The sequence below is a fragment of the Stenella coeruleoalba genome (genome assembly GCF_951394435.1).
Source record: "Stenella coeruleoalba genome assembly, chromosome: 7".
Taxonomy (NCBI): domain Eukaryota; kingdom Metazoa; phylum Chordata; class Mammalia; order Artiodactyla; family Delphinidae; genus Stenella; species Stenella coeruleoalba.
This window is the reverse complement of record NC_137153.1, coordinates 72,770,085-72,797,757: the sequence shown is the minus strand read 5'-3', so window position 1 is coordinate 72,797,757 and position 27,673 is coordinate 72,770,085. Positions and strand designations below refer to the sequence as shown.

The 27,673-nt window shown below is 39.8% G+C and overlaps 1 protein-coding gene across 10 annotated transcripts in view; it reads right to left on the bottom strand.

Annotated features, from left to right (window-relative positions):
* PIP5K1B (phosphatidylinositol-4-phosphate 5-kinase type 1 beta) overlaps window positions 1-27,673 on the bottom strand; it is a 423,928-nt gene that overhangs the window by 55,384 nt on the left and 340,871 nt on the right. For all 10 annotated transcript variants that reach the window (XM_079925690.1, XM_079925691.1, XM_079925688.1 and 7 more), the window contains one exon: window positions 20,523-20,667. In XM_079925690.1, the coding sequence (XP_079781816.1) occupies window positions 20,523-20,667 (145 nt within the window). The remainder of the gene's footprint in view (window positions 1-20,522; window positions 20,668-27,673) is intronic.

Here is a 27,673-nt window from a genome sequence, read left to right as displayed (position 1 = left end):
GTCATGCAATCTATTTCTGACCATGAGTTGTTAAGGAGGTCTTTTGGGGCCATGACTGGGAAAGTTCCCCCCAGCTCCCCTACCCATTGGATAAAAGAACATACCATCACCATAGGAAACACCCTCCCTTTTTTTTTTTGCTTTGCTCTTTCTGTTTCCTTCTTGAATGCATTTCCTGGAGTGAGGACGTGATGTCTAAGGCTGTGGCAGCTACTTTGTGACCATGGGGCAACAATATGGAAAGAGCCTGGATCCATGAGAATGTCACTGGGCAGCTGCACCCATCCTGGACTGCACACTTCCAGACTTTATGTCAAATAAATGACAAATCTTCTTTATTATATTTTAAGCCACTACTGCCCAATGTTTTTTTAGTGTCATGACATTCATAGGACAGGATGATATTTGTACTGTCCTACAGGGAACATGGAGGAGACTGCTGGCTCCTGAGATGAATAGCCCTTGGGACTTTGGCTGTCCTAGGTCTCCCTCACCACCCTTTAGACTGAGGGGGGAATAAATATCTCTGCTCCTCTTTCTGTGGCTCAGCAGTGGGTCTCACCATACAGGTTGGAAAGTTCTAGTTTAAGCTGTGCTTACCAATCAGTATTCTGTTACTTGGGCTGAAAGCATTTCTAACTATTACTGGGCTCACTTCTACTTCTTAATGCAAAGTGACAGGATTTCATAAGATATCTTATACATTCTCTAACAACATATAAATATATAAGAAACACTGATCTAAGCCTAAATCACATCACATGATTCCACTGACTGGACTATTTGTTATTTAACTTGTGTTCTTTTTTGTCAGTTATGGGGTACTTCCTAATTGACTAAGGTCACATTTCATGAGATCTTAAAATAGGAAAGCTTTCAAACGATGCAACTGAGAATATAGTCATTATAATTGAAGAACTATAGATTTTTAAGGAAAAAAATTCATTAGTATCTAGAAATTCATTTTATGGGTCAAGTTATTACATTTTTTAAATACATTCTTAGGTTTGGGTACACAGTAGCCTTGATAATAACTGACTTTTCTACATTCTTGTCATGTATGTTTCTAAGTAAGTCCCTTTAACCAACTCCACTAGTGCTTACCCTACAGGGTTGACAGGTGCATTAAATAAAATAACACCTGTAGAGTGCCTGGCAGACTACATGGTATAGAGTAGGCATCCAATACATGTTCTTAATATTATTATCGTAACAAGAAATGTAAAAATTATGCATTAATTAACGGTACCATATAACTCATCAATTTTCAAAAATCTTCCATATTTAGCAAAAGACTTTATAAATATTATTAGATAAGTGCTATAAAAATATGAAGCGCTCACCATCCCCCAGAATTCATGTAATTATTTAATCTCAGGCCAGCTCCCAGGTGACCTGCCTTCCTGTCTTAGCAAAGAGGTACCATGCTCCGGTTATGTCTGAGAACTGTGTGTTCTTCAACAAAAATATCCAATTCCCTAGTTCTCCAGAGAACGTACTGAGAGGACTTTATGTGGGAGCCCCTTGTTTGTTAAGAACTGTTTTTATGTCACTAAGGCACAGAAATGAATTTTAAATCTGCCTCAGCCACAGAATGACACATGGGGCTGAATGACAATCAAGGGCAAACTGGGGAACTCTGCTCTCTCACACTGTCTGGAGTGATAAGCTCAAGGCATCTGCCTGCACTTGAAAAGGCAGATGCGTTAATTATTGTTACGAATATGGCTAGAAGCAAATGATCAGCATACATCTTCCTGGAATTAAGTTTTTAATAAAACAGCATTTCCCTTTTGGGGATCCCTTCTTAGTTCAACTAAGAATATACACCCCAAATGTTGCATTTGGATAATGAAGAAACATTTTCTGAGCTAGAGAAAGGGACACTACCATTAGGGACATAGTTTTTGCATAGTTTTTGCTCTTTAGCGCCTTCCGTTGCTGCGGGCGTCACAGACAGCTCTGGGCAAGTCATCTTTCCTAACTCTGTTCTCCTAACTCACTTTGCACAGATCTTTCATTGAACTGAATACCACTCACCTTCCATTCTATTTATTCAAATATGATAGTTTTTTAAGAGCAAAGATTTTCCATCTTTTCCATCCTCTCTAGCATCTTATATAATGTCCTGTGACTAGAAGGTCCTCCCCAAATGTTTGGGGATACTGAATTAAAGTACGGTGAGAATGTGTATTATCTATGTTAATAGATGTGGTAAGGATCCCAGCCTGGGACACTGAGATGAGGCAATGTCTACTTTTAGGATTTAGATCTGTCTGATAGGCTGGTGGGGCAGGCCCAGTGCAAGTCTATTTGCTGAGTGTTGAGGGAGATCTAAGAAAGCAGATGAACTGAATCATGTCTTAATTATCAGACGATATGTTTAGTTCAGTGGTAGGCTAACCCCAAGGACTCATGCTTTATTCCTAGGGCTAGAGACACAGAGAAAGTCACAGAGTGGGGGATGCTTCCTGATTTACAGCCTCGTGATGAGCTACCAGTCAAAGCAAAAATACAAAGGACTCATGGCAAAATAGACTTTTAAACTCATTCACACCGAACCAGGCACATACTTGTTATGGAGGAATCCATTATTGATGATGTCTATTTTGAAAGAGGGTGCCCTAAACAAGGACAGGAAGTATAGGTCCTAGTACCATTTCTGCTATTAAGTTATGCTGCAACTTCAGAATACTCAGTCGGCAACTCTCTGGGCCTCTCTTAATTTATAGACAAAGAAGTAGAAGCAGATGGAATACAACACATTTAATTGTTCTGTCACCTCCAACCCCTCTAAAATAACAATAAAGGGTTAAAAAAAAGCCATAAACTTAAAAAAAGGGCAGAAGATGGGGAGAGGGTAACAAACACAACATTTTGGAGTCTAGAAGCTACGTAGACAGGTAGTAACTGATTGCAAACCCAAGAGAGCTGAATCCTAAGCCACCAGTGGGGAAAGCAGAGAGAGACATAGCGCAAATACTTGGTCCATTCCAGCAGCACACTCGAAGGCTTTTTTTCCCCTCTGATGAGGACATAGAACAGAGGACATCTGGACCTAGGGACACCAGAGGCAGCTGAGGGAAAAGAGAGTGATGAGGTTGAACATGTGCCTATTAGATGCTGAGACACCCAGCCCTCCTCCCTGCCAAAGGTCCCAGAAGGCTGACAGCCAGGACTTTCCCCTCCAAGCAAGAAACTGGGAGCATCTTCTATAGGGAATCAGATCGGGTCACAGCAAAGACTGGTGGACACCAACACTGGTTCCACATCAAAGGGTCCAACTGGATGCCCTTTAGTGAAGCTTGGTCAACTCAAATGCTTAAGCTTCTAGTCAGACTTTTAATTTCCCATTCAAACATGTGGTTGAGCAACAAGCAAAGATTTCCAGAAATTTGAGGAAAACGTTGAATATGAAAGAGGCAGACCAAAACGAAGAGAAAAAGGCAACCCACGTGAAAATTGAGACCAAAAGAGACAAAAATCAGAGCAAAACAAAGAACAAAATCCTGATCTCTTCAGAGAGAAAAGAGAAGAAATTTCAACTGTGAAATAAGGAAAGATTGCTAGAAAGGAGTCCAGTAAACAAAAAAGAATTTTTTTTACTGAATCTTTTATCAGTAAACAAAAAAGAATTCTCATAAACTATGGCAACAAAAATGAAAACCTCAGTGGAAAGATTAGGAGATAAAGTGGAGGAACTCTCTGAGCGAGTGAAATAGGAAGACAAACAGATGGAAATAAAGAGAGAAAAGTAAACTGGAGGACAAATCCAGGAGATTCTATATGCATAAAAGGAGTTGTAGGAAGAAGAAAGAAAGTAGAGGGAGGAAATAAAAAAACAGTTACAAAAATTTTCCCAAACTCCAAAGCATGCGTTTGCAGATCAAAAAGGCCTTCTGAGATTGGTGGAAAATAGACCTGCAGCAAAGCCTATTATCATGAACCACTGAGACACTAGGGGGAAACTGAAGAGATAATAAGCTTCTAGAAAAAAACACAGGCCATATACAGAAGATCAGGAATCAGAACAGCACTGCATTTCTCAATGGTAACTGGAAACTAGAAGATATCAGAGCAAAGCCTTCACAGTTAAAAACAACAACAAAAAAGATTTGCAGTGTAGAGTTTTATATCAGCTAATCTATCAATCAAGTGTTAGGGTGAGAATAAAGACTTGTTTGGACATGCAAGGCCTTGAATATTTTGCCTCCCATGAATCCTCAGGAAGATACTGGAGGATGCGCTCCACCAAAATGAGGGAGTAAACCAAAAAAGAGGCAGATACAGGATATGCTAAACAGGGGAACCAACACAGACAAGAGTTGATAAGGATCCCAGGATGGTGGAGAAGGGAGACTCCAAGATAGCATATGAACTTCAGGCCCTAGAGGGCAATCCAATCCAGATGGGAGCAAGTCAGAAGGCTTTGGGGGAAACTTCTGTAAGACAGTGAAATTAACAGAACATGATGCATCTAAATAGTCTGGGAAGCAATTAAGACAATTGGTGGAGAGTTTAGGCTTCCATTAAATACAAATACATAGAAAGCTAAGCAAGCGAAAGAACAAGATGATTATTACAGAGAAAATAAAAAGTCATACAGAAAAGGAAACCCAAGCACAATATTCACACGATTATAATAAAACACTCGATATAGATCTAAGCACAATCATGATATAACTATACTGGAAGACTAGAAGAGTGGGTGGGAAGGAGGCATGTAGGTGGTGGGTGTGGAATGGGGAAAAGACAGCTAAATCTTCATCTTCTATAGTGGGAAGTTATTAGCTAATGTCTAAACCTGAAAGATTGAGAAACAGCAATATAAGCATGCTGTTTAGAGCTACAGAATTAACTGTCAAACAAATCAGCTAAAAGAATTGAAGGTGGTCACATCTGGGGACAGTAAAGTGTAGGGGGAGGTGAACAAGGACCTTCTCTATTTCCTAATAAACTTTATACAACTATTTGACTGTTAAATTCAGTACACAGAATTTTGATATAAAAAAATAAAAGGGCTGGATGACATGATGTGAAAAGGACCCTTCCATTGCCAAAGCTCCATGATTCTTTTAGGGCAAGTTTTGCTACTGGGATTGGAAAAGTATCAGGAGGATGGGCAGGGAAATTCACTCATTAACTTGGCCTTGGCTTGCCTGCCTTCTCTTCTACCACAACTCAGTGAGGACAAAGAAAATGGCCAGTAATAGCAGATAGAATTATCAGGACATGGACCCAAATGCACTTACATATAAATAAAGGATAAAACACCTTTTCCCAGACATTAGTGCTTAAATACTCAAAAGTATTCTTCCAGTGTGATGAGAAACAAACAAAAGAAAAGACAGAGAAACTAACACATATTTTCTCCAGTAGCCATCAGGATGAATTTTCATTTTAGCCAAATCCTTTGTCGAGAAAACAAGTCTGGTTGTTTTTAAGGTCTTCTGTGACCTTCCAAACACTAATTTTTAATATGGCTGGCCAGAAAAGTAATGAGCTCCTTTATATCATTATATATTTCATCTTTATTACTTTATCCTTGAAAGCAGGTTATTAAATAATTACATTTTGGATTAATATTATTCTGATTTGACATTTTATCATTGTCTCCTAATTCCCTCATTACTTACCTAATTCTCCTGTCACCCAGACTATCATGAGCTTAAGCTGGCTGTGTAGACGTGTTTAGTCAGCCAGTGGGGGGGCGGGGAGGTCCGTTAGTTTCTCCACAATTAATGAGTCCTCAGCAGCAGGTTTACATTTGTGGACTTCCAGGGTGAAATCTTTACCCCAAAGCACAAGTCATCTAAGTCACAGGGAGATGAAGCTGGCTACTGGGGAGATAATTCCACACATAACAGAAGGATTTAACACAGGATGCTGGGGATCAACTTCCTGCTAGCCTTGGAAAAAATGAGGTTTGTTACTTTGTGTGTATTAGGTGTATCGGAGAATCAAAATCAAACTCAGGATCCAGGTGTAGACTATATGATGTAAATCTGGTTTCTTTTTTGCCAAAAAAAGGCCTGGGTTTGAGGAGGGGAAGCTAAACTAACAGGCATATAATGAAGCTGCTATCAGGCTCCAATTTTCCCTGCAGGTGCCCCAGTCACAACTGGAGAAAGATATGACACGGCTCTTAGGTTTGCCTGTAGTCCCAGCATGCCTAAAAAGGTCCTAATTTCTAAAATGAGATATTCTTCTCTTGGGAGGCTGGGTAACAAAGCAGCCTTCTGCTTCAGGATTCTGGGAGTGTTACTCTCCCCCAAACACGTATCATCATTTTCTTGGTGACCTAGTTTCCTGACACGAGAGAAAAGTTGACTAAATCCTTCTCTTCACTCTAAGGAGAATGGAAGTGACACCACACCTCTCCACCAGCCAAAAGTGTGTTTGCTCTGAACTGAGTTTTATTCAGTTGATGAGATGGGGTAGGCTGGGGTCTTGGCAATAAAGTGCTTTGTTAGGGCATGGGTGATAGCTATCTCGCCTCCAAATTATATCAGCTGCTCTATCACCTGGATTCCCCAGGCTTACAAACCTCTTTGTGGAATTCTTGAGCTGAAGAACCTTTTTATCTATCCCATGTGCCTGGAATTAGCTAAGACATTTCTATGAATAACCAGCATCTACTCTAGCACAGTACCAGGGAAAGTGTTATTGGCTGTCAGACAGACTTGTTGGTAAATATCAGAGTCTCTAATTGCACACAGTATTGAAAAAAATTACGGCTACCTTACATTCCATTATTACCTTGGCATACTACTAAATTGACTCTATGATTCCTTTTATAAGAGTCTAGACCGATTCTTGCTCTTGCACGCACACACCATCTCTGCGAAGCTTTGATCTTTGTAATTCTTTTCTGTGAAAGACCTTACTTCTATCTAAGTTTTTGCTCTGTGTGCGCTGGTTGTTATTTATATGCTGTCTCAAGTCTCCTTTGCAATGCTGGGCAAACCACATTCCTCAGTCTCCTTGGACAGGTTCTGCCAGTTGAGGACACTGTCAGGAAGCGGGGTGGGCGTTAGAGAGAAGGGTCTCTTCCCTTATTTTTTCCCCTTCCTTCTTTGGACGATGTCTTTGGAGCCGGTTTTGTCCCTGCCACTATCCCAGCTCTTTAGGCGACGTCCTCCTCCATTGTCCCTGCTCCTAAGGGGGCATCTGGTCCCCACGTGGGGCCCTCCTTCATGAGTCTAGGTTCTGGTGACACGGTAGGGCTCCTGCTAGGAGCTGCCTCCTGCAGTTAGTTATTTACCTGCGTTTCTGCAACTCCCTCCTTTCACTCTTCCAGCCTCCCATGCTCTGTAACCAATTCCCTTGCCTGAATTCTTTGAAGTTCCAAATGTGTTTTCTGTTTCCTTGACAGAACTCTGACTAATAAAGTACTCCATGAGGGCTTTTTGCCAAAAACAACTATATCTTGCCCCTAACAGTGGGACTTACGGGGACGCTGCAACGTGTTAGGGTCTGGAATCACTTGATTATTTTAACAAGTGTTTTGAGGCTGCTTACTATGTGCCAAGAGGCATAAGTGCTTTCTAATTATTATTTCATTTAATCTTTCTAACAACGCTCTGGGGCAGTAGCATCATAATCCGTATTTTATAAACGAAGAACGGAGGCACACAAAGGTAAAGTGACTTGCCCAACGTTCTATAGCTAGAAGTGGCAGTTTGAGGACTAATGCCCTAACTGATGATTTATAATAGTGAAAGTGAAAGAGAAAAACCTGGCCGGGGCTGGAGGGGTCAAGGAGGTCTGTCTGCAGGTAGGAGTATTCAGAAGAAGAAGCATAAAAGCACAGAGTCTGGAGAGGTCAGATTCAAAATTCAGCATCAACAGGAGGGTTGCAGAGACCTTCCAAGGGGCTGGCAGGGCCCCCAGCTGGCATCCGGGTATGGCAGGGAGCTGCCGTGGCCACAGCAGAGACTGCAGGCACGTGCTGGCCCTCCCTGGAGGTTATGGTTAGAGAACTGGAATTACTAGCAAGTTCTTGCACCCAACTTTCTTCTCCCTTCATTTTGTAAGTAATGAAGCTTCCTTTTAACCTTACTATGTCAACAGAGGATATGGGATTTCCTAAATCAAGCAACAACATACCTAACAAAAGTCTCTTCTCGATGAAGTTCCGCCATTTACAACAATGTAATGGGTATTACGTAGAGGGTATTATGCCTAGCGAAATAAGTCAGAGAAAGACAAATACTGTACGTTATCACTTACATGTGAAATCTAAAAAATAAAACAAACGAATGAATATACAAAAACAGAAACATATTCACAGATACAGAGAACAAACTAGTGATTACCAGTGGGGAGAGGGAAGGGGGGAGGGGCAAGATAGGGGCAGGAGATTAAGAGATACAAACTACCATGTAGAAAATAAATAAGCAACAAGGTTATATTGTACAGCACAGACAATCTGGCTAATATTTTATAATACCTTTGAATGGAGTATAATCTATAAAAATACTGAATCACTATGTAGTACACCTGAAACTAATATAGAATTACAAATCAACTATATTTCAATTTAAAAATAAGTCTCTTCTCAATGATCATGTAACAATTTGGAGTCAACCTGTAGAGTTGGAAAATAAAAACATAAGGAAATAGTTATTTTAGGTTTCTTATGAATTTAACTTAATATGTCATATTTTTAGTGTTTGAACACTAAGAATCTAACATCTTTGAAATGAAAAACCTTTACTCAAAATCACATGGAAAAAGAAAAGGCAAAACGGGTAAGAAAGAAGAGAACTTGTGTGGATGTTACTGAACTTCCATTAAAAGCATCATCTAAAAGCCATCTTGTCTGAGACGTGATGATATGGACGAGGGCAGCTGTTGAACGGCTGAGGCTCGTGCCTGATATTCTCTGTCAATGCTGTGCATGGAAATCATGGCTGTACTTTTTAGCCATTTGACCTCAGGAAAGTTAGCTAATGTTGCTAAGCAACTCCCATCCGTAAACTGGAGATAACGAAGATAATGACCTTATAGGGTTGCTGTGAGAATTGAGTGACTTGATCCCATGTTAAGGACTTAACACAGACCCTTACTAAGGTCCAATAATTAGCTGTTTTTGTAGTTGTTATTGGATTATTATTGGCGATTTGAAGTATGACTAGTACTATGATAGAGAAGTTCCCATAGCTACCACGTTTTTAGTAAGCAAACTTAGCCCAATGACTTCTAGAATAAACATCATAGGTAGATGTTAACATAAGCACAGCACTTTGCCTACTGGAAATACTATAGTTATTAAGCAGCAAAAAACGGCTCAAACACAGGGCCAGAATTCACGTTAGGAAAAAAATCAACCAGTTGACCATCTGTGCATAACACACACATCAAGGATAAGACCAGAAGTCTTTGGAGACCGTGACGAAAGGGGTGGTACAGTGGAAAGGACATGAGGCTTGGACCCCAGAGACCTGTGTGACAGTTTAAATCCTATTAGCAGGCTATGTGACCTTGGACATGTCACATAATGCACGTCTCTGCATTTCTCTTTCCTCATCTTTTAGACACATCTGTAAGATAATGGGTCTCTAATATTCTTTGGGATGGCTCTACTTGTATGTCTTTAACTTTGAGGGGTAAGCGATTTGTGGGGAGGTACTTTTAGCTGGAGGCAATGGTTCCACCCCTCCTAGGTTTGCCATATTTTACAGGCAGGAAGAAAGCGGCACAGAACTTTGCTTGGAACCACTGAGGCAGCCTCTGAGGTCTAGAATGTTGGACCCATCATTTAGGGAGCCTTTGTCAGCTGTCCCTCTATGGGCAAATGACCAGTGGTTTTCCTCTGACCTATCTGCCCTTCTCACAATACACCAAATGTCTTCAGGATGAGTCAACTATTAGAAATAGCCACTAGCAAAACATGAGACTAGACAGAGTGGTGATGTTGGAAAAGGCATCTTTGACGGGGAAAGGACAAATATATTGGAATGCAGTAGGGTTTTCTATCCTTATGCATAATCAAAGCTTCAGCTTTGCTACCAACTGTGCAGGAAATCACAAAAAGAATTAATATTCATGTGTGTAACCAATTTCCACAACATTAAACTAACTTGTTCTTAACTTTGAGATAGAACACATTTGCCTCTGCATTTCTTAGTGCTCAATTTATACCTCCTTTCAAAGGACAGAATTATTATTAGGAAAGAAAAATTTAAGAATAAAAACTTCAGAATATAAATCCCACTATTTGACTGGGAAGCAAGAATCCACAATAGTTTCTTTTTATTCCTGTGAATTGCATGCTCTAACACAGGACTGTTGAGCAGAACTTGAAAATATGTACCCCCAATAAACAGGTCAAATATATACTTTAAAAAATGATACTATTTTTTTCTTTGCTTCCTAGTCAATTTTTGGAGTACGCTTAAAAAAAAAAAGAACAAATTGCAATTGGGGTTTTTGAAGTCACAAACAATAATCATTTTAAAAAAGGAAAAATTCTAAGAGACAGCAGCTTCCCATTGCGGTATATAATTTAGGTGTGGAGACATCCAGGCACTAACTGACACTTTTCAAACTTAAGGATTCTGAAAAGACTGACAGAATGACAACCACTAGCTGAAGTATTTATAGCGTATTTAAGTGCAGATATGTTTAGTATAATGCAAAGTGGGAAAACAGACCACTCTGCCTTAACAGAAAAATGATTCATAGATAAAGAAAGAGAAAAACCTAACACGTGAATTATAACGTCAGTTTTCTTTCCAGGCTATCTGGATTAGGTCTTAAAACCTTAGCGGGCGACATGAGACTTAGAATATTGTCTATGTATTACCTCAAGAGATACCACGTAGGACTAGGAGGGCTCTAAAGGAAAAAATGATAGGAACAAAATATGACAACTTCTTTTCAGTTTGCTGGTAAGGTTTTTCTGTTGAATAATTAGGGGTGGGTATGGTGGGGAGGGAAGGAGGGATATGGATTCCCAGGGGTTCGCTTGCCATAACTTCTCTTCAGGGTTCTTTAGCACGTCTGTGCCTTTTTCGCACCTTTTCCTTATGATTTCCATAAGGCAGTCATTAAGACCCAAGGCATGTCTTTGGCTTCTCTTATACATCAAGGCTAAAAGCAGAAATGCCCACAGGAGCAGGCAGGCAAGAGCAGAGGTGAACAAAGCAGAGGTTGCTGACCTGGCGGGTCCATGCTTCTCCCCTCCAGCAGATAAATGCCAGGAAGCAATGGAGCCAAGTGGTGCCAAAGCTAGTGATTTTTCAAAAGGATCTGGGCATTGTAGTGAAACAATATGATTTTAAAATGTTAGTTTCTTTTAAAGCATTCTAGGTTCACTCCAGAGGGCAGACAGCAGAAGCAAAAAGAACTACAATCCTGCAGCTTGTGGAATGAAAACCACATTCACCGAAAGACAGACAAAATGAAAAGGCAGAAGACTACGTACCAGATGAAGGAACAAGATAAACCACCAGAAAAACTACTAAATGAAGTGGAGATAGGCAACCTTCCAGAAAAACAATTCAGAATAATGATAGTGAAGATGATCCAGGAACTCGGAAAAAGAATGAAGGCAAAGATAGAGAAGATGCAAGAAATGTTTAACAAAGACCTAGAAGAATTAAAGAACAAACAAACAGAGATGAACAATACAATAACTGAAGTGAAAAATACACTAGAAGGAATCAATAGCAGAATAACTGAGGCAGAAGAATGGATAAGTGACCTGGAAGACAGATGGTGGAAATCACTGCCTCAGAACAGAAGAAATAAAAAAGAATGAAAACAAATGAAGACAGCCTAAGCGCCCTCTGGAACAACATTATGCACCAACAGTCAAATTATAGGGGTCCAAGAAGGAGAAGAGAGAGAGAAAGGAACTGAGAAAATATAGGAAGAGATTATAGTTGAAAGCTTCCCTGACAAGGGAAAGGAAGCAGCCACCCAAGTCCAGGAATTGAAGACAGTCCCAGGCAGGATAAACCCAAGGAGAAACACACAAAGACACATAGTAATCAAACTGACAAAAATTAAAGACAAAGAAAAATTATTAAAAGCAACAAGGGAAATATGACAAATAATATACAAGGGAACTCCCATAAGGTTAACAGCTGATTTCTCAGCAGAAACTCTACAAGCCAGAAGGGAGTGGAATGATATATTTAAAGTGATAAAAGGGAAGAACCTACAACCAAGATTACTCTACCTGGCAAGGATCTCATTCAGATTCAACAGAGAAATCAAAAGCCTTAGAGACAAGCAAAAGCTAAGAGAATTCAGCACCACCAAACCAGCTCTACAAGAAATGCTAAAGGAACTTCTCTAAGTGGGAAACACAAAAGAAGAAAAGGACCTACAAAAACAAACCCAAAACAATTAAGAAAATGGTAATATGAATATACATATCAATAATTACCTTAAATGTAAATGGATTAAATGCTCCAACCAAAAGACACAGGCTTGCTGAATGGATACAAAAACAAGACCCACATATATGCTGTCTACAAGAGACCCACTTCAGACCTAGGGACACATACAGACTGAAAGTGAGGGGATGGAAAAAGATAGTCCATGCAAATGGAAATCAAAAGATAGGTGGAGTAGCAATACTCATATCAGATAAAATAGACTGTAAAATAAACAATGTTACAAGAGACAAGGAAGGACACTACATAATGATCAAGGGATCAATCCAAGAAGAAGATATAACAATTATAAATATATATGCACCCAACATAGGAGCACCTCAATACATAAGGCAACTGCTAACAACTATAAAACAAGAAATCGAGAGTAACACAATAATAGTGGGGGACTTTAACACCTCACACCAATGGACAGATCATCCAAACAGAAAATTAATATGGAAACACAAGCTTTAAATGACACAATAGACCAGATAGATTTAATTGATATTTATAGGACATTCCATCCCAAAACAGCAGATTACACTTTCTTCTCAAGTGTGCACAGAACATTCTCCAGGATAGATCACATCTTGGGTCACAAATCAAGCCTTGGTAAATTTAAGAAAATTGAAATCGTATCAAGCATCTTTTCTGACCAAAACACTATGAGATTAGAAATCAATTACAGGGAAAAAAACGTACAAAACACAAACACATGGAGGCTAAACAATAAGTTATTAAATAACCAAGAGATCACTGAAGAAATCAAAGAGGAAATTAAAAAATACCTAGAGACAAATGGCAATGAAAACACAACGATCCAAAACCTATAGGATGCAGCAAAAGCAGTTCTAAGAGGGAAGTTTATAGCTATACAAGCCTACCTCAAGAAACAGGAAAACTCTCAAATAAACAATCTAACCGTACACCTAAAGGAACTACAATAAGAAGTACAAACAAAACCCAAAGTTAGTAGAAGGAAAGAAATCATAAAGAGCAGAGCAGAAATAAATGAAATAGAAACAAAACAATAGCAAAGACCAATAAAACTAAAAGCTGGTTCTTTGAGAAGATAAACAAAATTGATAAACCTTTAGCCAGACTCATCAAGAAAAAGAGGAAGAAGACTCAAATCAATAAAATTAGAAATGAAAAATGACAAGTTACAATGGACAATGCAGAAATAGAAAGCATCCTAAGAGACTACTACAAGCAACTCTATACCAATAAAATGGACAACCTGGAAGAAATGGACAAATTCTTAGAAAGGTATAACCTTCCAAGACTGAACCAGGAAGAAATAGAAAATATGAACAGACCAATCACAAGTAATGAAACTGAAACTGTGATAAAAAATCTTCCAACACCCAAAAGTCCAGGACCAGATGGCTTCACAGGTGAAGTCTATCAAACATTTAGAGAAGAGCTAACACCCTTCCTTCTCAAACTCTTCCAAAAACTGCAGAGTAAGGAACACTCCCAACCTCATTCTCAAGGCCACCATCACCCTGACACCAAAACCAGACAAAGATACTACAAAAAAAGAAAATTAGGGCTTCCCTGGTGGCGCAGTGGTTGAGAGTCTGCCTGCCGATACAGGGGACAAGGGTTCGTGCCCTGATCCGGGAAGATCCCACGTGCTGCAGAGCGGCTGGGCCTGTGAGCCATGGCCGTTGAGCCTGTGTGTCTGGAGCCTGTGCTCTGCAATGGGAGAGGCCACAACAGTGAGAGGGCTGCGTACCACAAAAAAAAAAAAAGAAAATTACATACCAATATCACTGATGAATATACATGCAAAAATCCTCAACAAAATACTAGCAAACAGAATCCAACAACACATGAAAAGGCTCATACACCATGATCAAGTGGGACTTATCCCAGGGATGCATGGATTCTCAATATATGCAATCAATCAATGTGATACACCGTATTAACAAATTGAAGAATGAAAACCATATGATCTTCTAAATAGATACAGAAAAAGCTTCTGACAAAATTCAACACTGATTTATGATAAACACTCTCCAGAAAATGGGCATAGAGGGAACCTACCTCAATATACTAAAGGCCATATATGACAAACCCACAGCTAACATCATTCTCAATGGTGAAAAACTGAAAGCATTTCCTCTTAGATCAGGAACAAGACAAGGATGTCCACTCTCGCCACTATTATTCAACATAGTTTTGGAAGTCCTAGCCATGGCAATCAGAGAAGAAAAAGAAATAAAAGGAATACAAATTGGAAAAGAAGAAGTAAAACTGTCACTGTTCGCAGACGACATGATACTATGCATAGATAATCCTAAAGATGCCACAAGAAAACTACTAGAGCTAATCAATGAATTTGATAAAGTTGCAAGGTACAAAATTAATGCACAGAAATCTCTTGCACTCCTATACACTAACAATGAAAGATCAGAACGAGAGATTATGGAAACAATCCCATTCACCATGGCAACAAAAAGAATAAAATACCTATAAATAAACCTACATAAGGAGACAAAAGACCTGTCTGATGATGAAAGAAATCAAACATGACACAAATAGATGGAGAGATACACCATGTTCTTGGATTGGAAGAATCAATATTGTGAAAATGACTATACCTCCCAAAGCAATCTACAGATTCAACGCAATCCCTATCAAATTACCAGTGGCATTTTTTACAGAAGTAGAACAAAAAATCTTAAAATTTGTATGGAGACACAAAAGACCCCGAATAACCAAAGCAATATTGAGGGAAAAAAATGGAGCTGGAAGAATCAGACTCCCTGACTTCAGATTATACTACAAAGCTACGGTAATCAAGACAATATGGTACTGGCACAAAAACAGAAATATAGATCAATGGAACAGGATAGAAAGCCCAGAGATAAACCCACACATCTATGGTCAACTAATCTATGACAAAGGAGGCAAGGAAATAAAATAGAGAAACGACAGTCTCTTCAATAAGTGGTGCTGGGAAAACTGGACAGCTACATGTAAAAGAATGAAATCACAACATTCCCTAACACCATACACAAAAATAAACACAATATGGATTAAAGATGTAAATGTAAGACCAGGCACTATAAAACTCTTAGAGGAAAACACAGGAAGAACACTCTTTGACATAAATCACAGCAAGATCTTTTCTACCCACCTCCTAGAGTAATGGAAAAAAACCCAAAACACATATGGGACTTAATGAAACTTAAAAGATTTTGCACAGCAAAGGGAACCATAAACAAGACAAAAAGACAACCCTCAGAATGGGTGAAAATATTTGCAAATGAATCAATGGACAAAGAATTACTCTCCAAAATATATAAACAGGTCATGCAGCTCAATATTAAAAAAACAAACAACCCAATTAAAAAATGGGCAGAAGATCTAAATAGACATTTATCCAAAGAAGACATACAGATGGCCAAAAGGCACATGAAAAGCTGTTCAACATCACTAATTATTAGAGAAATGCAAATCAAAACTACAATAAGGTATTACCTCACACCAGTTAGAATGGGCATCATCAGAAAATCTACAAACAACAAATGCTGGAGAGGGTGTGGAGAAAAGGGAACCCTCTTGCACTGTTGGTGGGAATGTAAATTGATACAGCCAGTATGGAGGGTCCTTAAAAAACTAAAAATAGAATTACCATATGACCCAGCAATCCCACTACTGGGCATATTCCCAGAGAAAACCATAGTTCAAAAAGACACATGCACCCCAATGTTCACTGGAGCACTATTTACAATAGCCAGGTCATGGAAGCAACCTAAATGCCCATCGACAGATGAATGGATAAAGAAGAAGTGGTACATATATACAATGGAATATTACTCAGCCATAAAAAGGAACGAAACTGGGTCATTTGTAGAGACGTAGATGGACCTAGAGACTGTCATACAGAGTGAAGTAAGTCAGAAAGAGAAAAACAAATATCGTATATTAATGCATATATGTGGAATCTAGAGAAATGGTACAGATGAACTGGTTTGCAAGGCAGAAACAGAGACACAGATGTAGAGAAAAAATGTATGGACACCAAGGGGGGAAAGAGGGCGGGTGGTGGTGGTGGATGAACTGGGAGATTGGGATTCACATATATATACACTAATATGTGTAAACTAGATAACATAATAAATAAGTAAGTAAGTAAGTAAGTAAATAAATAAATAGTATAGCACTCTAGAAAAAAAAATTCTAGGTTCACAACATGCTTTTCTTTGGCTTGCATTCCTTTGGAAGAACACCCACTTGATTGTGACAAAGGCTGCTGGTGGGCCAGCTCAGTGGTGTGTAGCTGGCGTGGTTTTCTGATGTTCAGCCCAGAGCTCACTTCCCAAGCCTTTTTAAAGACTTTGTGAATTCCCTGTATCAAATCCCCTTCTGCTTAAGATAGAGTGGTTTCTTGTTTTTGCAACTGAACCCGGATGGATAGCTAAATATAAGATATCAAATCGCAATTTGGAGATACAATGCCACAGAAGATTTATTTCAAACAATTCTCTTCAAAAAAAAAAGGGAGGGGGCAGAAATATCATAGATAACACTGATGCTTTTCCCATCTAAATATACATGTTAACCACTGTCAGCATAAATAAAAGTACCAAGAGTTACACCATAGCCCTGGAGCATGCAGAGGTAGCTTGCTCCCAGGCTGGCCAGAAAGGATTGGGAGTCAGAAGGAACTCTGATTCAGATCCTGAAGGAACCTTATGAATACCCAAGAGTTGAATACCTCTGGCCAAGAGACTGAATACTTAGTCAAAACCACTGCCACCAAAAACAAACAAACAAAACCCTTTTATTTTTGTGCTGAAAATTCTAGTAAATAATTTATTACATATCCAACTATCTGCCCTGATAATGAGAACAGTAGCAAATGGTAAGAAACCACCGCAGCTTCACATGAGAATTGTTTTTGACCTTGCAAAGCATTTCCTGCAACTTTCCAGTCATCTTTCGAGCTGCTATTTATATTTGAGAGCAAAACAACCGCCTTCAGCTGTACCGTACAGATAGGAAAAACTGTTGCTTGACAAATTTGCATAACAAACTTGAACATTCAAGGTACACATTCGTTTTAGGTATAAGTCACGTTAAATTCTTCTAATTTGAGGAAGCTAACCAAATTACTTTTACAGTTCAGGTGAGTTGAATAATTTACAATGGAGCCTTATTTGTTGGTCCTACAGCAGAGCTATCCAAACAGAAGCCCAGCCAAGATTTGTGATTCACCTTGTCATTTGCTCCTTTTCTCTAGACCTAGATGGGCTGTCTCACCTGCTACCACCTAACCTGTATCTAGCCAAGAGAGAAGGGAACAGCAACAAAAAGAGAATTTCTAGAACCTCCAACTACCAAAACTTAACTTGCCAAAAGACCAAGCTAGAATTTATAAATGTGCACACATTAAAAATGAATCTCCCATATTGAGTCCTCTTTCTGGAAGTGAACCAAGTTGCTAGGGTGGAGGGGGAAATGACTTACAGTATAAAAAACATTTCACCTGCACAAATTTGATCTTGATTCTTGAGAGCTGAATTATGACAAGAACCAGTTCAACATTTAACAGATAATTTTTGACAACGTATACACAGTTATCCCTGACCTGTAATTGAAGCTGGTTACAAAAGTACATATATAAACATAGAAAAAATAGCTAATCCCACAACGTTGTGACCTCTTTGTAGAGGTACTTTCTATTACGAGAACCAATGTTTGAGAATATTTTGTTAAAAAAATAATAATAACAAATTAACTTTCTATCTAAGAAACTTCAGTATCCCTCCCCAATATTCAAATTCACTTTAAATGTTTGAGAGTCCCTGTATTCGTTTCCTATTGCTGCTGTGACAAATTGTCATAAGCTTAATGTCTTAAAATAAGACCAATTTATTATTTTATAGCTCTGGCAGTTAGGAGTCCTAGAATTCAAGGGGTTGGAAGAACTGTGTTCCTTTGTGGATGCTCTAAGGGAGAATCTGTTTCCTTGCCTGTTTTGGCATTTAGACTCTGCCTGCATTCCTTGACTCATGCCCCGTCCTCCACCTTCAAAGCCAACAGTGTAGCATCTTCAAATCTTTTCTCTCTCTGACCTCTGCTTCTACCATCACATCTCCTTCTCTGACTCTAATCTTCCTGACTTCCTCTGACAAGGACCCTGTGATTACACTGGGCCTATCTGCATAATTCAGGATACTCCTCCCATCTCCAGACCTTTAACTCAGTCATAATGGCAAAGCCCCTTTTGTGACAGCCTCTTCAATAAGTGGTGCTGGGAAAACTGGACAGCTACATGTAAAAGAATGAAATTAGAACACTCCCTAACACCATACACAAAAATAAACTCAAAATGGATTAAAGACCTAAGTGTAATGCCAGACACTATAAAACTATTAGAGGAAAACATAGGCAGAACACACTGTGACATAAATCACAGCAAGATCCTTTTTGACCCACTTCCTAGAGAAATGGAAATAAAAACAAAAATAAACAAATGGGACCTAATGAAACTTAAAAGCTTTTGCACAGCAAAGGAAACCATAAACAAGACAAAAAGACAACCCTCAGAATGGACGAAAATATTTGCCAATGAAGCAACTGAGAAAGGATTAATCTCCAAAATTTATAAGCAACTCATGCAGCTCAATATCAAAAAAACAAACAACCCAATCCAAAAATGGGCAGAAGACCTAAATAGACATTTCTTCAAAGAAGATATACAGATTGCCAACAAACACATGAAAGGATGCTCAACATCACTAATCATTAGAGAAATGCAAATCAAAACTACAATGAGGTATCACCTCACACCAGTCAGAATGGCCATCATCAGAAAATCTATAAACAGTAAATGCTGGAGAGGGTGTGCAGAAAAGGGAACCCTCTTGCACTGTTGGTGGGAATGGAAATTGATACAACCACTATGGAGAACAGTATGGAGTTGCCTTAAAAAGCTAAAAACAGAACTACCATATGACCCAGCAATCCCACTACTGGGCATATACCCTGAGAAAACCATAATTCAAAAAGAGTCATGTACCACAATGTTCACTGCAGCTCCATTTACAATAGCCAGGACATGGAAACAACCTAAGTGTCCATCGACAGTTGAATGGATAAAGAAGATGTGGCACATATATACAATGGAATATTACTCAGCCACAAAAAGAAACGCAACTGAGTTATTTGTAGTGAGGTGGATGGACCTAGAGTCTGTCATACAGAGTGAAGTAAGTCAGAAAAAGAAAAACAAATACCGTATGCTAACACATATATATGGAATCTAAAAAAAAAAAAATATGGTTCTGAAGAACCCAGGGGCAGGACAGGAATAAAGATGCAGATGTAGAGAATGGACTTGAGGACACGGGGAGGGGGAAGGGTAAGCTGGGACAAAGTGAGAGAGTGGCATGGACATATATACACTACCAAATGTAAAACAGATAGCTAGTGGGAAGCAGCCGCATAGCACAGGGAGATCAGCTCGGTGCTTTGTGACCACCTAGAGGGATGGGATAGGGAGCGTGGGAGGGAGGGAGGCATGAGAGGGAGGGGATATGGGGATATATGTATACGTACAGCTGATTTACTTTGATATGCAGCAGAAACTAACACAACATTGCAAAGCAATTATACTCCAATAAAGATGTTTAAAAAATTTAAAAAAAAAAAGCCCCTTTTGCTCTATAAGGTAACAGCGTCACAGATACCAGGGATTAGACTGTGCACGATCTGTGGGGGCTGTTATTCTATCTGTCAGTAGTTACTAAGGTCACTCATACGGAAAGAAAATATTCAGATACTTTGTAGCTATTTGTGTAAACATTAACCAGGAGCGCTTGCTTAAAAAATCCACTCATACGATTATTAAAATAAAAATGATGAAAGATTCATCTTCTTCCACAAAGTACATAGTTTCTACAGGACATAATGATTAACCGTACAGAAAAATCAGGAGGGTTTTCCCTGCTGTCACAGTAAATATCCAGCATTTTCTCTCTTTCTCTTACAGGGCAGGCGACGGTCCCATCCTGGTTGTTAGGGATGACTTGTTCTCATTCAGAGATACTGGCTAGCTGTGATGTTAGTGTGGTAATAGCCGACTGGTAGTTTGATTGCACTAAGTATTACCTGCTTGAATAAAGCGTGGTCCTGTCGTGTGGATAATGTTCATTGACGTACAAGGAAGAAGATGAAATTGTGGTCGCCAAGGAAGCAGCTTCAAACAGCGATGGAGTGCTAGGCACCAGGTCTGGTCTGTGTCGGGATCCCAATGCTGGGTGACAAAAAGCAAACAAACACTCATGAATCTCGGTAAGAAATGCTGCTTTAGTGTATATAATAATTTAAATGAGTCAAAGGCATTCATTCTACATACCAGGCTGCAAATTAAATTAGGAAATAACTGTGCTCTTCTGAACTACAGCAGAAATGTAAAACAGCTTCTTGCAAACAGGTAAAACAGAAAGGAAACTGCATTAATTTACAAAATGGCTTATGGAAATGCCATTATGAATGTTCTTTTAAAAACCTAATAAAGTGATTTACTGTTTCTCGAAAGATGACATAAAAAGCTCCTAGGAGCTTAAGGAGATAATTCGACAGAGATTAAAAGGATGATTGGCAAATGTATAAACAGAGAGTGAACTTGCTTTCCTCTCCCGAGGCTATGCCCATATCTGTGATTCTCAGTGCAGATCTAAGAACTCAGACTTGTTAACAGCCAAGAAACAAATGCTTCACAGACTAACAGCCAGCTATACCTTAACCCTGTTTGAGCCCACATACATCTTTGAAAATTATCCACAGCTCTTCTTGACATTATATTCTAACAGCAAGGCTGCCTTTTTAAAAATGAGAAAAACTCTTATTTTTCTTTAAAATGTAGGTACCTATGAAAATACTTATGCAAGAGCCCTCCCTCATCAGGAAAGTGGAACAGTCAAGGCTGAGCAGTGACTCTGCCTACTCTCTCTATGTGGATTTTTTTTTTTTTTGAGAGTTGAATCTGGATCTTTTTTTTTTTCTGGATAATTTTTAATCATCTTATCCTAAACTTTGGACAAATTCACATTCATTATTGGTCAGCTTGTCAGAGATAGTATTTTGTTTAAAGGTCCAGCCACACAGAACAGAGCTCCTTTAAAAAGAGACAAGCACGTTCCCAGAAACAGAACACTGTGGATGAATCCTGTCTTTAAAGTTCTATAGTTGGGCTCAAGCTGATTTATTTTTCACCAGTGGAGATATTATATAATTTTATGGAACTATAGCTGACCTATAACAATGTATTACTTTTACGGTATACAACTTAGTGATTAGACTTATGTATATATTGTGAACTGATCATCACAGTAAGTTGAATTAACGTCCTATCACCACAGTTACAGCATTTTTCTCTGGTGATGAGCATTTTTAAGATCTCCTCTCTTAGCAACTTTCAAATATGCCATACAGTATTATTAGCTCGTGTCACCACGCTGTACTGTGGATTCTTTTTAATCACTTCCCCAAACTAAACTAAAACAGATGATAATAAATACAATATAACCTTACAGTGTTTCTTGTATTCCTTTATAGGCACAATAGGCTCAAAATTATGTACTGTCAGGAAGTGAACGAATGGAAATTGATCCTAATAGGCACTATCATGTGAGTGTGAGGTTTGGATTTTGGACTTGGAGGGATATAGATGGAGAGGTGGGGCGAGGCATGGAGGGAGAAGGGGGCAAGCACAGAAGGCCTGGACTCTGGACTAGGAATCCAGACACACGTTAAAATGTATGAGATGCTGCAGCTCTGCATCCGATTCAGATCAAAATAAAGAACTGCCATGATGAATAACAGATGATAATCATATGAAAACACAAGTGACAACATGCTCAACATGCAAAAATCAGAAAGGCTTCAATATGACAGTTGGCTAGCAATCTTCAATATACTTGATCCCCCCCCAAAACATATATACTTGATCCCACCTTCTCATTAAATACAGAGAAAAATATGAAAACTCTCAGTAACATAGAAAACTGAATCTGAAAAATAACCTCACATCAGATTCCAATCAATCACTACTAAATATAAGGCAGATAGAGCTAGACTGAGAACAACTAATGCAGACTCAGGTCTTGGGCATCCTCAGCCTGATTTCATAAACCAGAGGCTCGCTGAGGGACAGAATACAGAAAAACACTACCTGTCCAGTGACTCGGGCCCAGGTCAGACAGCACCCAGACACTGGGTAGCTGACCCTTAGGAGCAGTTCTTTGAAGTAGAGAACTGTTCCCTTATGTGCCCATACTCTTCAGTTTTTTGAAATAACTGGTGTGGTGGGCAGAATCCTAGGATGACTCTCAATGACCTGCACCCTTGTATAATCTCCCTTTGAGTGTGGGTGGAAGCTGTGAGAAGGATGAGGTATTACTCCTGTGATTATTTTATCTTATGTGGCAAAAGGAATCTTGCAGATGTAATTAAGGCTACTAATCAGTTAACTGTGAGTTAGTCAAAGGGAATATTATTCAGGTGAGCCTGGCCTAGTCATGTGAGCCCTTTAAATTTGTGTCTAGAGGTCAGAGATGGTAATGGCAGAGATTCCAAGTGTAAGGGGGATTGACCTGCAAGAAATTCCCCGTCTGAAGATGGAGGGGGGCTGCATGGAAAGGAATGAGGATGCTCTCTAGGGGCTGAGCCTGGCCCACAGCTGTTAGACAGCAATGACATGGGACTTCAGCTCTACAACTGCAAGGAAGTGAATTCTGCCAACATCAGGATGAGCTTGGAGGAGGATTCTTCTCCAGAAACTCCAGATGAGAACTCAGCCAGCTGACACCTTGATCCCAGTTTTTGAGACCCTGAAAAGCTGTGTCAGAGAACGCAGGTAAGCCTTGCTAGTCTTCTGACTTATAGAACCGTGAGCTAATAAATGGAGGTTATAATAAGCTGCTAACTAACTTTCTGGTAATTTGTCACATGGCAAAAGGAAACTAATACAACCCAGACATACTGAGAATGATAGAAAACAAATGGTTAAAAACTGGAGGGAAATTTGGTAATAACTTGGTGCATTACGAAAGGGGAAGTCCCCAAGTATAGAGCATTATAGAAAGGCCGAACCTTGCAGCAAACTTTGTAGATGCAGAGAATTGTCAAGATAAACTCATTTAAAAATAGTACGTCAACAGTTTCAAAGAATATGTTCAATAGGTTTTTCTTCAACCTTCAGAGACTTTTTCTGGTGAAGTACCTTTAGATCTAAAGCAATGAGTCCAATAGTTCAGTTGAAAAAAGCATAATTTGTGCACTGCTTCTTATGTTTCCAGACTTTCTAGATGCTGTGTAGTGTATTTATTATACTTAACCCTAAGATTAACAACTGGACTCATGGCTTCAACTTTAGAAGCAATATATACATTTTTACTGAGGTATAGCTGATAGAAGTCATATTGAGCACACTATTTGAAAGTTTAACTATCACAGTTTAAAAATAAGTTTATCCTAGAAAATTAGGCAGTGTGGTAGGGAGATGCCAATGCAGGGAAGTTTAGGGAAAGAGGTGGATGCCTGTCAGAAACTGGAGCCATCACTCAGAGAGAGGAGCAAGGGCAATTCAGTAACTCCAGCTGAAATCACCAAATCTGCATAAAAGTTGGTTTATAAGCTGAGAAAGAAACCCAACATGACAGATATGGAAAAGTGCTGCAGAAGGGAAAAGGATGAACACACTATTCTGAAGACTGAGGAAAAGAAAAATCCCAGAAGAGATCTAATCTTCTACAGGAAATAAAAGAAATTTTCGGGAGATGTTGGCATTCCCAAAAGAATATACTGATAATAAAATCTAAAATGTCACTTCCTCTTATAGGATTAGAAGAGGAAATCCAAATGATCAACTCGATAGAGGAAAATATTTGATAAAATGCAACACTCATTCCTGATAAAAACTTTAGAAACTAGGAATAAAAAGAAACTTTCTTGACTTGATTCTGGGCATCAAATACAGCAAAATTCTTTCTCAGCAGTGAAACATGAGAAGCATTCCCTTTAAAATCAGAATGAGGCAAGGCCGCCCACAATCACTACTTCTATTCATCATTCTACCAGAAGTCCTAGTCAGCAAGTAAGAAAGAAAGAAAAAAAGATGTGAGATCTATGCAGTAGCAACAAACAGCCAGAAAAACCAAACCTTAAAAATATACTACCTGGGGAGAGACCTTCAAGATGGTGGAGGAGTAAAACATGGAGATCACCCTCCTCCCCACAAATACATCAGAAACACTTCTACATGTGGAACGACTCCTACAGAACACCTACTGAATGCTGGCAGAAGACCTCAGATCTCCCAAAAGGCAAGAAACTCCCCATGTACCTGGGTAGGGCTAAAGAAAAAAGGAAAAACACAGACAAAAGAATAGGGACGGGACCTGCACCAGTGGGAGGGAGCTGTGAAGAAGGAAAGGTTCCCGCACACTAGGAAGCCCCTTCGCGGGCGGAGACTGCGGGTGGCGGAGTGGGGGAGCTTCGGGGCCGTGGAGGAGAGCGCAGCAACAGGGGTGCGGAGGGTAAAGTGGAGAGATTCCCGCACAGAGGATGGGTGCCGACCAGCACTCACCAGCCCGGGAGGCTTGTCTGCTCACCCGCCGGGGTGGGCGGGGCTGGGAGCTGAGGATCGGGCTTCGGTCACAGCGCAGGGAGAGGACTGGGGTTGGTGGCGCGAACACAGCCTGCAGGGGGTTAGTGCGCCACGGCTAGCCGGGAGGGAGTCTGGGAAAAAGTCTGGACCTGCCGAAAAGGCAAGAGACCATTGTTTCGGGGTGCGCGAGAAGAGGGGATTCAGAGCACCACCTAAACGAGCTCCAGAGACGGGCGCGAGCCATAGCTATCAGCGTGGACCCCAGAGACAGGCATGAGACACTAAGGCTAATACTGGAGCCACCAAGAAGCCTGTGTGCATGCACAGGTCACTCTCCACACCTCTCCTCCTGGGAGCCTGTGCAGCCCGCCACTGCCAGGGTCCCATGATCCAGGGACAACTTCCCTGGGAGAACGCACAGCAAGCCTCAGGCTGGTGCAATGTCATGCTGGCCTCTGCTGCCGCAGGCTCGCCCTGCATCTGTACCCCTCCCTCCCACGCCGCAGGCTCGCCCTGCATCTGTACCCCTCACGCCGACCGGAGTGAGCCGGAGCCCCCGAATCAGCTGCTCCTTTAACCCCGCCCTGTCTGAGTGAAGAACAGACGCCCTCAGGCAACCTACACGCAGAGGCGGGCCCAAATCCAAAGCTGAACCCCAGGAGTTGTGGGAAGAAGGAAGAGAAAGAGAAATTTCCCCAGCAGTTTCAGGAGCAGTGGATTAAATCTCCAAAATCAACTTGATGTACCCTGCATCACTGGAATACCTGAATAGACAATGAATCATCCCAAAATCAAGGCAGTGGATTTTGGGAGCAACTGTAGACTTGGGGTTTGCTTTCTGCAACTAATTTGTTTCTGGTTTTATGTTTATCTTAGTTTAGTATTTAGAGTTTATTATCACTGATAGTTTTTTTTAATTGATTTGGTTGCTCTCTTCCTTTTTTTTCTTAATATAGATATATATTTTTTTCCTTTTTCTCTTTTTGTGAGTGTGTATGTGTATGCTTCTTTCTGTGATTTTGTCTGTATAGCTTTGCTTTTACCATTTGTCCTATGGTTCTGTCTTTTTTTTTTTTTTTAAGTATACTTTTTAGCACTTGTTATCACTGGTGGATTTGTTTTTGGTTTGGTTGCTCCTTCTTTATTTTCTTTTTTTATTACTGTTTAATTTTTAATAATTTTTAAATTTTTAATTTTAATAATTTTATTTTTTATTTTTTTCTTTCTTTCTTTTCTTCTCCCTTTTCTTCTGAGCCGTGTGGCTGACAGGGTCTTGGTGCTCCAGCCGGATATCAGGCCTGTGCCTCTGAGGTGGGAGAGCCGAGTTCAGGACACTGGTCCACCAGTGACCTCCCTGCTGTACGTAGTATCAAGCAGCGAAAGCTCTCCCAGATATCTCCATCTCAACGCTAAGACCCAGCTCCACTCATTGACCAGCAAGCTACAGTGATGGACACCCTATGCCAACCTAGCAAGACAGGAACACAACCCCACCCATTAGCAGAGAGGATGCCTAAAATCATAATAAGGTCACAGACACCCCAAAACACACCACTGGATGTGGTCCTGCCCACCAGAAAGACAAGATCCAGCCTCATCCACCAGAACACAAGGACTAGCCCCTCCACCAGGAAGCCTACACAACCCACTGAACCAACCTTAGTCACTGGGGACAGACACCAAAAACAACGGGAACTACGAACCTGCAGCCTGTGAAAAGGAGACCCCAAACGAAGTAAGTGAAGCAACATGAGAAGACAGAGAAACACACAGCAGATGAAAGAGTAACGTAAAAACCCACCAGACCAAACAAATGAAGAGAAAATAGGCAGTCTACCTGAAAAAGAATTCAGACTAATGACAGTAAAGATGATCCAAAATCTTGGAAATAGAATAGAGAAAATACAAGAAACGTTTAACAAGAGTCTAGAAGAACTAAAGAGCAAACAAATAATGATGAACAACACAATAAATGAAATTAAAAATTCTCTGGAAGGGATCAATAGCAGAATAACTGAAGCAGAAGAACGTATAAATGACCTGGAAGATAAAATAGTGGAAATAACTACTGAAGAGCAGAATAAAGAAAAAAGAATTGAGGACAGTCTCAGAGACCTCTGGGACAACATTAAACACACCAACATTCGAATTATAGGGGTCTCAGAAGAAGAAGAGAAAAAGAAAGGGACTGAGAAAATATTTGAAGAGATTATAGTTGAAAACTTCCCTAATATGGGAAAGGAAATACTTAAACAAGTCCAGGTAGCACAGAGAGTCCCATACAGGATAAATCCAAGAAGAAACACACTAAGACACATATTAATCAAACTTTCAAAAATTAAATACAAAGAAAAAATATTAAAAGCAGCAAGGGAAAAACAACAAATAACATACAAAGGAATCCCCATACTCTGCAAGACAGAAGGGAGTGGCAGGACATATTTAAAGTGATGAAAGGGAAAAACCAACAACCAAGATTACTCTACCCAGCAAGCATCTCATTTAGATTTGACAGAGAAATTAAAACCTTTACAGACAAGCAAAAGCTAAGAGAATTCAGCACTACCAAACCAGCTTTACCACAAATGCTACAGGAACTTCTCTAGGCAGGAAACCAAGAGAAGGAAAAGACCTACAATAACAAACCCAA